Source organism: Triticum aestivum, chromosome 7B (genome assembly GCF_018294505.1).
Source record: "Triticum aestivum cultivar Chinese Spring chromosome 7B, IWGSC CS RefSeq v2.1, whole genome shotgun sequence".
Classification (NCBI taxonomy): domain Eukaryota; kingdom Viridiplantae; phylum Streptophyta; class Magnoliopsida; order Poales; family Poaceae; genus Triticum; species Triticum aestivum.
The window spans coordinates 392,787,851-392,800,271 of record NC_057813.1 but is presented as its reverse complement, the minus strand read 5'-3'; the positions used below and the strand labels follow the sequence as shown (position 1 = coordinate 392,800,271).

Sequence of the window (12,421 nt, the reverse complement as noted above, 5' to 3'; positions counted from 1 at the left end):
TTTTTAAATTAGACGGCGTCTAGGGGCAGCCCTGGGATCGGCAACTGGGAACCAATTCGCCTCAGGCCAGTTTTTTGCGCCGGCTCGCCCACAGGCGGCCATTTTACGCGCCCCTAAGGGCCAACGGCTGGGGATGCTCTAAGTCCATTGCCGATGCTACCTGAAATCTTTTTTTAGCACCGATGCTACCTGAAACTTTGCACGTAGTACTACGAATGTTTGTTTTAAAATCGGCTTCCACAATATGCGTACTGGAAAAAAGTGGGCTGCCGACTATTCACAGTCAAACCCATAAAGTGTTCGCCAAAAAAAACCATAAAGTGTTCGATTGGAGTTGTTTCCTTTTCGACGCATTTGGCTCGTGAACGTGGTACATAGGAGTATATAAATTTGGCAAGCCTTCAACTTGGTGTGGCTGTCAACAGGGCCAAGCGCAGAGGTGCATTTACGCCGCGACGGGATCTAAATTACGAGAGAAAGAATCGTGTCCACTTGGGTGCTTTTTTCTTTAAAAAAAGATTCACGTGCACAAGCTTGGAAAGAGAATTGAATAGTCCGTACATCACGTTCTGCCACCCGGAGTGGCTCCAGCCCCGCGACGTGGCCTCATCGCAACCGTCGAGAGCGGCAGGATCGGACGAACGGCGTCCCGCCAGCTTCGCGGAGGAACGAACGACACACAGACGCGGGTGCCACAACAAACTCCCCGTGCCGCTGGAACACCGGATCCGCTGCATCGGTGGAGTCAACGGTCCACCCAACGATATTCCAGTTTTTTTTTTCTCTAGGCTAGGCTACAGAAGAAGGAAAACAAACTCATAACTAACCCCGCGGGATACGTGCTCCTCGATCGCTCACAGTGTATACGGCGCCGGCCTCGCCTCCGCCTGAATCTCCCTCTATAAAAACCACCACGACTCGGCCCCCTCCATACCTGGCTGCGAGCTGCATCTCCATCTCCTTCTTTCTCTCCACCTTCTCCTTCGTGTGAATCCGGCCATTGGTGAAGGGAAGCTCCCTGCCGCCGGAAGGGAAGCCAGGCGCCATGGGGACGCAGGCCTCGCCGGACAACTACACGCCGCCCAAGGTCAAATCTCTCCCCCTCCCCTCCTCTCTCTCTCTCTCTGTGTGTGTTGCGTCTGTATGTTATGATCTGTTTTTGTTCGCAATGTTATGTTTCTGCGTCCACGAAACAATCCATTCATCATGTTCAAACTCTGTTTCTTGTATCTGGTTTCTTGAGGGGAGAGAGAAAGAGAGAGATGAAACAAAAAGGTCGGGGGTTGTGGAGTTCCCAAAAGCGGGGAAGCGAAATCGACAGAGCCCCACCTGTTGGCGCAAAAAGGACAAAAGGAAAACGCTGTTTTCTTTCTTTTCGCGTGGAGGATTCTCTTCTCCCGGCATGTAGCACCGGTTCATCTTCTTCATGTGAAATCCCTTTCTTGAGGGGAGGGGAGGAACCCGTGTGAAATTGTGGTGGTGTCTAATATCCAATCTCATCTTCTTGGTGCTTTTGGACTAGTACCTTTTGGTTTCTTTTCCTACAAAAGATCAAGAAGAGAAAAGAACGTGTGTACATAAGTATCAGCGTCATATGATCGGTGTGATTCCGGATGCTTTGCCTTAACTGCGGAATTTTACCTTTTTTCCTTTAAATTAATCAGTGATGTCTCGCTGTTTTTCCAGCTGTTGTGTTACTTTAAAATTATCATCATCCAGTCTGTTTTACAATATGTACGTTGCGTTTCTTGTTTCAAATATAGTATATGGAAAAAATTAGTAGGAGTATGTTCCACATTTTTTTCAGAAAAAAAAATGGAAAGAAATAAAATAGTCTCCTATCCTTTTGTTGCTTCCGTCGTATGGTCCACCTTGTACTTGGACTAACGAGTATGAACGGTCTTCATTTGTACTTTCAGTCCAGCCTTGTTTTTCCAAGGCCAGAAATAGCTCGCACTTGCCTACGAAAAAATATACAGATCACACTCTTTAAACTCTCCATTAACTAGTTTCCTTTTACTATTATTTTTGCGGTGGACTACTTACCATTTTAATATAGTTGCATATCCATATCTCGGTGTTAATTTCTACCATGCGATTGATTATGCTATATATAGAATGCAAAATGGTTACATCTCATGCAAGAACTTATTTGTATTAAGAAATGAAAAAAATGGAAAGGCGCTTAGCCCTGTTGAAAAATAATCAACTCAAAATGAGATTCTGGTAATATCCTGTCGATGGAGGATTTTCACAAGAAATTGTGAAAATGGATGCTTTATGAAAAGAACTTCCGTATTCCAGATATGCAAACATTTTATTCCGAGACTAGCAGTATCATGCAACATTGTTAGGTGAACGTGCTTGATAGAAAAATCAAACATGTTTACCGTGAGGTGGCATTGATTGAGCAGCATCTGATGATATATTTGTCTTTGGTGACTACTTGGCCATGTGACAAGTCAACTGCCCGGAAGAAACGGAATCACTCTACCTCTGAAAATTCAAAGTTGCCAATTATCCGTCTCTTAAGTTTATTAGATGACATCAAAAATGAAAGAAATGACAGGAAGTTACAACAAATTAATTGTTGTTGATAAGTCCCAAATAATTTAGGCATACTAGCTCTTATTGTGTGATATTCTAAATTTGAAAAAAAAACTCCTGTTATGTGATCATGATATCTATAGCTAACAAAATACTGAAAACCTACAGGATGAGAGGACTGCTCGGGAGAAGGCGATCGATGACTGGCTTCCTATCACGTCGTCGAGGAAAGCAAAGTGGTGGTACTCGGCCTTCCACAATGTCACCGCCATGGTTGGCGCTGGGGTGCTCAGCCTCCCCTACGCCATGTCTGAACTTGGTTGGTATGTACTGCTACCGCCTTGACATCCATGCACTGGAACCATATGCTCCTCTTTCTGCTTCTGAAGCTGTGACTGGCAATCTGAATCACATGTGGGTCCCACATGTCATACTCACAGCCGGGCAGTTTCCAAAGCTACGGACTTGCAATGACATGATCCAAATCATTTGGAGTTCGCTGATGTTTTTGTTTTCGTGCAGGGGTCCTGGCATCGCGGTGATGACCTTGTCGTGGATCATCACGGTGTACACGCTGTGGCAGATGGTGGAGATGCATGAGATAGTCCCCGGGAAGCGTTTCGACCGGTACCATGAGCTCGGGCAGCACGCCTTCGGCGATAAGCTCGGCCTCTGGATCGTGGTGCCACAGCAGCTTGTCGTCGAGGTCAGCCTGAACATTGTGTACATGGTTACCGGCGGCAACTCGCTCAAGAAGTTCCACGACGTGATCTGTGACGGCAAGTGCAAGGACATCAAGCTCACTTACTTCATCATGATCTTCGCCTCTGTCCACTTCGTCCTCTCCCAGCTGCCAAACTTCAACTCCATCTCGGGCATCTCCCTCGCCGCAGCCGTCATGTCACTCAGGTTAATTCCGAATGTCTACACTAGCACTAGCTTTCATGTACTCACTGTAGCAAATCCGACAAGTTTCTGCAGCCGTTGACAATAACTCGTGATGCAGCTACTCAACAATTGCTTGGGGCGCCTCGTTGGACAAGGGGAGGGCGGAGAACGTGGACTACAGCCTGCGGGCATCGACGACAGCAGGGCAGGTGTTCGGTTTCTTGGGTGGGCTCGGCGACGTGGCTTTCTCCTACTCCGGCCACAATGTGGTGCTAGAAATCCAGGCTACCATCCCATCGACGCCGGGCAACCCGTCCAAGAAGCCAATGTGGAAGGGCGTGGTGGTCGCCTACATCATCATCGCCGCCTGCTACATGCCGGTGGCATTTATCGGCTACTGGGCCTTCGGCAACAGCGTCGACGACAACATCCTCATCACCCTCAACAAGCCCAAGTGGCTCATCGCCATGGCCAACATGATGGTCGTCGTTCACCTCATCGGTAGCTACCAGGTACGTAGATCCTTACAATCATTTCGTTCAGTTACTTTGGATACCTAAAACTTAGACATTGTACCAGCGCTAGGACGATATATCTGACGGTACAACAAAATTTGATTGTTCCTGTGCAGATTTACGCGATGCCAGTGTTTGACATGATGGAGACGTTTCTGGTGAGGAAGCTGGAGTTCGCACCAGGCATTACGCTCCGTCTGATCACCCGGACCATCTATGTTGGTAATGCGCCGTTGACTAATCTCATCTCAAGTTTTGAGGCATCTTGTACTGAATAACCAACCAAAACACCGACATGTGCAGCCTTCACGATGTTCGTCGGCATGACCTTCCCGTTCTTCGGTGGCCTCATCGGGTTCTTCGGCGGGCTGGCCTTCGCGCCGACGACATATTTCGTAAGCATTTTCATCAGACACGTTTCATCACAGCAAATTTACATTCAGAGCTTCTCGTGAGGTTGGACCATATGTAACTGTCATGGCTGCCTGCAGCTGCCCTGCATCATGTGGCTCATCATCTGCAAGCCCAGGAGATTCAGCCTCTCATGGTTCACCAACTGGGTAAGAACCAACCCAGAGATCCAAAGCTTTTATCCCTTTCAAACTATTATTCCATCCTGATTTTCCTTTTGGGTTTCAGATTTGCATCGTCCTTGGTGTGATTCTGATGATCATCGCGCCCATCGGAGGGCTCAGGCAGATCATCATTTCTGCCAAGACATACAAGTTCTACTCATAGATCACTACAACTGCCGTTCATCATCATCGCCTCGCGATTTGCGGTTTTTATTTTATTTTCTGTCGTTGCAAAGAAGAAAGACCATGGTATCACGGCTTGTCGCAGATGTCGGACGGTCTGCTTAGTTTAGACCGGAGGAGGGCTGTGTTTGGTGGTAAATCGTGAAGGGGTCCAGCCCGCTTGCAGCGCCTGGAGTTTTCATGCATGTACTCGTATTATTTTGCAGAGCACTAGCTATGTAAATAGGCGCAAGGATTCATATATACCATGACAAGTATCAAATTAAGTGCAAAGATCCATACGTTGCGATTGTTCTTGAATAGATTATTCCTGCATGTCTGTGTTCTTTTTCTTTCTTTCTTTCTTTCTTTTCTTGCTATAGATTATTCCTGAGATATATGTTTAAGCTTTTAATTATGTTTCTCCTTTGCCTTTACACATGCTGTTCTGTGGATGTTTATTTTAGTTCGAATATATCAACAGTCCCAGTTAATCAACCTAAACGCAGCACGGAATAAGTCAGGGAAGATCCTTCCTCAAAGAAAAAGAAAAAAATAAAAAGAAAAACTTGCTCGAAAAAGTCAGGGAAGATCACTGACGCCTATTCCAAGCGCTATAATAGGATCAGCGAACGTCCCCTAGGAAGTTTAGCAAAAAAAACAGCAGGATTTGCCGCCTCTTAACAACATTACCAATATAATAAATAAATTTGCCGCCTCTTTGGTGGAGAAAACAATAATAAATAAATAATAGCCACCACCTTGATTACACCGCAAGTGTCTCAGCAGCCAATTAAAGCTTATCGCATCCTACAAAAAATAATTTACCTCCTATATATATCCTAATCCGAGGTAAACTTGGGATATCCCAAACAATATGAAGAGAGATAAATAAAGTAATGCTGAGAGATGCAAGTGCAGAAGAAAAAAGAACGGTTTTCCATCTATCAGGCAACCTCTTTGTACAGTTTCCAGGATTACATTCACAACATGAAATGTCACCGAAACTACCCCAAAACGGCTCACATTAGTTGTTCTAAGAGCCAGGGACGCACCCCACCTCAAGCCCACCCATCCCCCCCTAACACCCCCCTTTCCCTCAGTATCATCTTCCAGATATCCATCCAGAAAAGCACAGGGGCGTCCATTACTTCCATCATGGCTAACAATGAACCCATCCAAAGATGGGCTGACTCCATGGGACCCCGCATGCATGAAGACTGGTTCCAATGCCTGCTACTACATTTGATCAACCATATTTTGCTCCAAAAACTTGTGCAGCTCATAAGTTCTGTAGAGGAATGGAACCGCCAGGGTGATGTGCACTTCATATATCAAAAACATCAAAAAACAGTTATCTGGTCCAGTCACGCCACAGGCTCCACTCAGATTATCACTGAAAATGCACCATAAGTTGTCAGTCTATTTCGCCCTCCTCAACATCAACTGTTGGTTCATCTGCGGACTCGACTTCCTCGTCTTCTTCGTCATCATTTTTCATATACAATCCAAGCTGTTCTAGGGGGTTGCCCCCAAGTTGAAATCCGAGGGGCTCAGGCATATGGCTTGGACTCATTGCACCGACCAAGTTGAGATTCTGTTCACCTGTGACTGTTCCAAGCATTTCAAAATCTTTCAGGAAGAGGTTCCCTTCATTGATTTCTACAGTTTTCTCCATCTGCAGGGTCAATGGTATTTGCACTTCAGAGTATGGATACCAAAAGAGCAATCAATACTATCTGCACTTCAGAGTATGGATATCAACAAAGCAAGATGTTGCTTGCCAAATTGTGTCCTAGGTTTACCTGCTGCAAGGCTTTACGAGCTGCTTCTCTTTCACGTTCTCTTTGGCGTTTAGCTTCTGCAGCAGCCTCAGCAACAGCTACTGCTTCAGCCCTCTTGCGAGCTTCCTCGGCAGCTTTAGCCTCAGCTTGTAACCGAGCTCTCTCTGTAATGAAGATTGTGCCTCAATACACAGTATTGCAGCTCGCATACCAGCCCAAATATTACCAATTTCATCTCACCTTCCCTTTGTAACCTTTCAAGCTCCTCCCTCTCGCGCCGAACTTTCTCAGGATCCTTCACCTGGTATGAAGGATCATGTGAATCTTACTGGGAATAGCATCCACCAAAGACCAGGCAGCAATGCAATAAACTATTCCAACACATACCTGATCAAGAGCCTTCTCACGAGCTTTGAGAATTGTATCAGCGAAGCGGCTTTTCAAAAGGGCAGCTCGGTATTTTTTATCAGACACGTTCTCCTCTGAAATATTGATCCATTTAAGAAACGTACCAAACATGCTCCAGGTATTAAGAGACCGCATAAAAGTACAAGCTTACCCTCATCATCAGCAGAAATAGGTACACGGTCAGCACATTGTTCTTGTATATTCAATGTATCCTGTGAATCTGCAAAAATATCAATTGAAAGTAGTAAATACATAAGACACAAGTAGCTATTCCAAAATTGCAGAAGTACAGCAAAGCCAATCAACAAGCACTGTGATAAGTTTGGGTGTCAACTGAATTCCACATTGTTTCTAAAATTCTATATAAAAAACACAAGTTCAAAAGAAGTACAGAGAGTTCAAAGGAAGGTATCAAAGATAACATGTGGGCCCAACAATTGACCCACATGTAAAGAAGTGATGATAAACAACTTCCTTTGACAGTTAAATATTTAGTGGATTAATATGGCTCTGAAGAGATGGGTTAAACCAGATAACAGGCTCCATTTGACCGCAGTCTGGGTTGTAAAGTGACAATCCGCCACTTTCTGTAACAGTTTAATACTTAGTGGGTCAATATGGCTCTGAAGAGATGGGTTAAACCGGATGCTAGACTCCACTTGAATGCAATTTGGATTTAACACACCTCCAAATATTTTAACGTGTTGTAGGTGAAAATTCGTCTGAAAGAAACAGGTTAGATTTGGCTGAATTGTCCCATCCTATGCACAATAGTAGACCCCACGTGTAATTCAATTTGCCAATAGTTCTAACAGTTTAATTTTGGCAGGATAAATTGTTCAGATTGTCTATAGTTTGGGTTGGCTTGTGGCAGCCAAACACCAATCCTAACATCGTTTCAAGTTTTAAAACTTCGACTGAGTTTAATCCATCGAGTCATAATGAGAAATAGGTTACTGGAGCTAACTTCTGAAGGCTGGCTTTGTTACTGAATCAAGTGGTCTAGTTAGTTTCATGATGTGCTTGCAAGAGCTGGTTTGGCTTAAAAAACAATGTATTTTTGTGCAACCTCTTACCGTTCTCCTGGTCCAAGCTAAACACAGGTAGTACGTTCTCCTGCATGTAAACAGAGAGCAACCATTGAGAAACCGATGTTCAAAATAATCTTTTGGTAAGTAGCATGTCAATTTTGATTGAGACTTGTATGGTTCTAAAAACTACTCAGAATACAGCAAGTGTGTGGAAGCACCTTAGCTCCAATGTTTGCCGGAGGAACTTTGGCACCCAAATCACTTCCAGAAGAGCTACTCGAATCCGAACCTGAAGATATAAGAAGAAATAAAATGATCACGGCATGAAAAATCACATGGACTGAACTGGAATGCCATGCACCAAGAGATATTGGCTTGTTTCCTCATTAGTGTTTAATCATGAAAGAAAGAAATTTATGGACATCGGGTAGTTTTCTTCATGTTGGTTTCATCGTGTAAAAGAGAAAGAAGGAAATTTACAGACATTCATAATAATGTAGCCCAAGAGAGACAGGTTTTCAAAAGTGGGTATTCAAAAGTTATAATTCAATGAACCTAAAAAACAGGTCTTAGTTTAATATCAGACCTAGAGTGGGCCAGCCAAATGGTTCCCGAGAACGGTTGTAAGATGCACAGGGTTGTCCAATATAGCAGGAAAATTGTATAGCATTATTAGTGAAACTAGAGCATGGTATTAGAGAATATGTTCTATAATTTCGGACACTACACCAATTATCAGTTGAAACTACTATAGTCCAGTGAATTAATTGATGTGAACTTCTGTTTATGGCATTTGGCATGAGGAAACAAGGAATGTTTACAGTACTAAACCTATGTTCTAACATGGTTAACACTGCCATATTATGTCAAAGAGGTTTGTACATATAAGTAAGGCAAAGTAAATGTTTCACAGAAACACTCAGTTTTTGCTGCCTCATTCTCCCTTTTTATCCCCCTCAAGGAAATGCGTTTGGGCATTATATAGCCCATATTCATAAGCATGATTCATGCGAAATGAAATGGAGAAAAGGAATTTCACAAAGGAAGCATAAGTAAAGTTACTACCAGCTCACACATGTTGTGGTATCATAGTACTCTTTACTAAGTGCTACTAGCTGTTAGCCTGATACAGTTAGCTGGGAATTAATTAAAAAAAGATCCTAAATAAGAAATGATCAGCAGTATCAGCAAAAGTGAACATCAATTGCTGCCCCGCAGATAAGAACAAAATTCTACCATGTTAACATGAGAACTACCATCACAACACAAATAATGAACGCCAGCCAATATGTGATTTATCAGCAACAATTATTATTTTTAAACAGTTACTGTGCCTCGAAACTGGCCCGACAGAATCAACCTGTTAGCACTGCCAACACACACAGGCATACGGGCTCTTTTTGCTGCCATATGGATTCAATCAGATTGCTAGCAAGGAGAGTTACTATGAACAACATTTAGCATGTTGGCCATCTCTTTCTAAAGTTGAATTAAAGTATCAAACTAGAAACAAACAGGACACTGTTTAATACTACTGATTTCAACTTATCAATACTTGCTGACACTAAGAATCGTTACTCTGTCAAATAGGTGAGCACAGGGGAAGAATTTGAACAGCCTTAAGGGGCAAAGCTATCAATTTGCAGCATGCAACATTGAATGGTATGGTAAAAAGTAAAAACAAAAGAACATATCGCTGGGCCTGGTAACAGTTAAGTCAAGATACAAAGTTAGGGAGTGTAATATGTGAAGATAAATGGATAAAAATACATACCACTGGAGGATGATCCCGACTCACTACTAGAACTGCTAGAAGAACTAAGCTTGCTGCTTCTGTCTGCTGTTTCACTTTCAAATACCACAGGGGGGTATGTTAAAGGTGGAAGATCATTCCCACCAATATCAATGTCTTCCTCAACAAGCTCATTGCCTGCTAAGACGTATACAGTATTAACTTAGAACAACAATCAGTGCCACGGAAAAAAAAATGAGGAGAAAACGACCTTCATGATGCATTGATGAGTTGGCAAGTCCATATTCACTTTGGAACTGTTGAACAGAAGGAAACAATGGTCAGTAATAAATTACCTAACAAAAATCAATCTCAAATACAATAGCACCCACCTCAACCTCATGAGGCTCATCTTTTGTAGGGTTTCCAGACTGATTTACTCTATCATAGTCATCAAGAAGCTTCTGTAATTCAAACAGGGTATCATCGCTGAGAGCATTCATGTCAATAGTCAACTCATCTTCATCAGCATCATTATCATCATTAACATGCCTCTTTATGAACTCAACTACATGTTCTGGAATGAATCCACCATATGATTGTAGTCTTACGCTTAGAGCAACCTTTTGTTCATCTGTCATCATCCCCATAGCAGTTTGTACCACTGGAACCTCCTCAGCCGCCTGAGGCATCTGTATCACTGATGCTACTGGAGCATCCTGAACCAAAGGAGAGGCTTTCCTCTTCTTTGGGTGCAAAACTGGCTTGGCAACCACCTCCTCTTTTTGAAAGGTGTTTTTCTTATATGCACCTTTATTTGAAGGCCTTCTATCAGAAGGCTCTTTATTGTCAACGATATTTTTCTCAACTGCATCATTTTTTGAAGGCTCAATTGCAGAGAGTTCCTCATCAGGTCGGGGAAGCTTCTTTTCAATAGGCTTCCATCTGGGTTCAAAAACACTGCTCATAGTCTGGGCCATTATGTTAACTGCATTACCGACTGGGTTATAAAGTATAGCGTTGCTAAAAGTAAGCCTCATGTCTGCGGCAAACTCCCAAGGTGTAGGGTACACACCAGCATTAAGCTTTTTCTGTATAGTACCCAAATCCATTGGGTGTTTGACTATATCAAAATAATCAGGGATACACAACTTCACAGGATCAACTGGCATAACAAATGGGCTTGCAGAGCGATGCTTCATAAGGTTCTTCAGAAGCTCCTGACATTTTTTAAACGATGCTGTGTAGTTAATGGAGCTGACTACTGGTTGGGCAATTGATGGCGGTAATCCTCTGCCAGACTGCACTGAATTGCTCCTCCTGAGCTTCCCATCCTTTTTATTGCTGTTGAAATCGCCTCTGGGAGCCGACGCAGTCCCACCATTCATGCTCGTCGTAGCCCCTCTTGAAAACAACCTACTCTGGAGGGCCCTGACCTGCTCGAGCTCGTCGCGGAGCCTCATCTCCAGCTCATTCCTATCCAAGGCCGACATCCTCGGCAACTCAAAGACCACCCGCGGCACATTAAATCCGGGAGCATCAGCCCCCTCGTCCGTATTCAGGTTGATGCATTTTCTCTTGGCTTCACTTCTTGCAGGATTCCCAAGGCCCTTTGACACCCCCACAGTTTCCACCCCATATCGGTAGTCCGGCACAAAACCGAGCGGGTGCCCCTTGGAGAACTTCTGCGTCTTCCCCATCATTGCGTGGCGGAACACGCAGACCAGTGTGCTCGCGAGCGCAATGCGCCGCCTGGGCCACCCAAATCCACCACAATTCAGCCAAAACCTAACCCTAACCCCCCGAAGCGAGAGGTTAGTTTATTGCACGGCCGCCAAGAGCAGGAGGCCTCCAAAACCCTCGATTCGGGGGGCGGAGCAGCTCAATTGGAAGCGCCGCGGCGAGAGATCGAGCCAACTCACCGAGCAGACGGCGCCGCACCCACCACAACCACCACACAAAGCCGGCGGCGCCGCCACGAGATCTCGAGGCCTTCGCGCAGGCACCCGGCGCCGCCGCCGCCGCTGCGGCGCGAACCCTGGAGCTCCTCCTCCTCCTCCTCCTCCTCCTCGAAACGGAGGGCGGCGCGGAGGCGGCGAGGCGAAAGCGGATGAAGGCGAGGCGGCGAGACCTGGGGTTTCTCTCTCCTCTGTCCCCGTCTCTTTCTCTCTCTTCGCTGTGCCGCTCGCGAGCTTTAGGCTCGAATCGCGAAGCAAAGGGGGCCCCTTGTAAGCGGCGTGCGGGGAGCGCGCCCGGTGGCTGAGATGTGGGTCCCCCGGTCCGCTGGTCCCACCGCGCAGTCTCTTGGACGGAATAGGGTGGGCGGCTCTGACTTATGAGGGGAGATCCCGGCCGTTGGGTTTTTGGGCGGACGGTGCGATTATAGGTGGTTGCGTGTCTAGAAAGGCTCTAGGGCTTCGTATGCTAGAATCACGTGTTGATTTGTCCGACATGGGATGCTATGGAAATAGCACGCGAATCTCCCCCGGAAAAGATATTTAAACGTGGATTTTCAAAATATTAGCAAGTCCTTATGGTATAATATTGTTTGGTTTGCCTATATCTTAGCGCAAGTATATAGGTTTTTATGTATCATCGTCATTGAACATTTAGGCAAATAACAGAGCATCTCTACTTTTAAACTCTCAGTTGGTAGTCTCGCCTCACTCCCACCATTCCTATCTTTCGCCCACCTTTCACATCACGTCACAGCGGCGTACTTGGGACGGCCCATTAACGTCTACATTCACGCGATCCTCCCATCGCCTGCCCTCCTCGC

At 45.0% G+C, this 12,421-nt stretch overlaps 2 protein-coding genes across 2 annotated transcripts; one reads left to right on the top strand and one right to left on the bottom strand.

The window, feature by feature from the left end:
* Positions 1–824: 824 nt before the first annotated feature.
* Positions 825–5,023, top strand: LOC123159767 (lysine histidine transporter 1). The gene is made up of 8 exons (XM_044577582.1): positions 825–1,087; positions 2,716–2,870; positions 3,070–3,456; positions 3,554–3,947; positions 4,067–4,172; positions 4,254–4,345; positions 4,442–4,510; positions 4,590–5,023. The coding sequence occupies exons 1-8, from the start codon at positions 1,046–1,048 to the stop codon at positions 4,686–4,688; spliced, it is 1,344 nt and encodes a 447-aa protein (XP_044433517.1). The 5' UTR covers positions 825–1,045; the 3' UTR covers positions 4,689–5,023.
* Positions 5,024–5,603: 580 nt separating this feature from the next.
* LOC123159766 (transcription factor GTE9) lies at positions 5,604–11,827 on the bottom strand. Its single transcript, XM_044577581.1, has 10 exons — positions 10,035–11,827; positions 9,914–9,959; positions 9,685–9,840; positions 8,129–8,199; positions 7,956–7,995; positions 7,031–7,099; positions 6,859–6,953; positions 6,712–6,772; positions 6,493–6,635; positions 5,604–6,365 (listed from the first exon to the last, which is right to left on the bottom strand). The coding sequence occupies exons 1-10, from the start codon at positions 11,343–11,345 to the stop codon at positions 6,105–6,107; spliced, it is 2,253 nt and encodes a 750-aa protein (XP_044433516.1). The 5' UTR covers positions 11,346–11,827; the 3' UTR covers positions 5,604–6,104.
* Between the last annotated feature and the right edge of the window lie 594 nt (positions 11,828–12,421).

Excerpts from the sequence above, each read along its gene's own strand:
- LOC123159767 (XM_044577582.1), top strand. The coding sequence starts at position 1,046 with ATGGGGACGCAGGCCTCGCCGGACAACTACACGCCGCCCAAG. Across the intron at positions 1,088-2,715 it reads ACAACTACACGCCGCCCAAG|GATGAGAGGACTGCTCGGGA; the intron begins GTCAAATCTCTC and ends GAAAACCTACAG. Across the intron at positions 3,457-3,553 it reads GCAGCCGTCATGTCACTCAG|CTACTCAACAATTGCTTGGG; the intron begins GTTAATTCCGAA and ends CTCGTGATGCAG.
- LOC123159766 (XM_044577581.1), bottom strand. The coding sequence starts at position 11,345 with ATGATGGGGAAGACGCAGAAGTTCTCCAAGGGGCACCCGCTCGGTTTT. Across the intron at positions 8,200-9,684 it reads GTCGGGATCATCCTCCAGTG|GTTCGGATTCGAGTAGCTCT; the intron begins GTATGTATTTTT and ends TTATATCTTCAG. Across the intron at positions 7,996-8,128 it reads CGGCAAACATTGGAGCTAAG|GAGAACGTACTACCTGTGTT; the intron begins GTGCTTCCACAC and ends GTTTACATGCAG.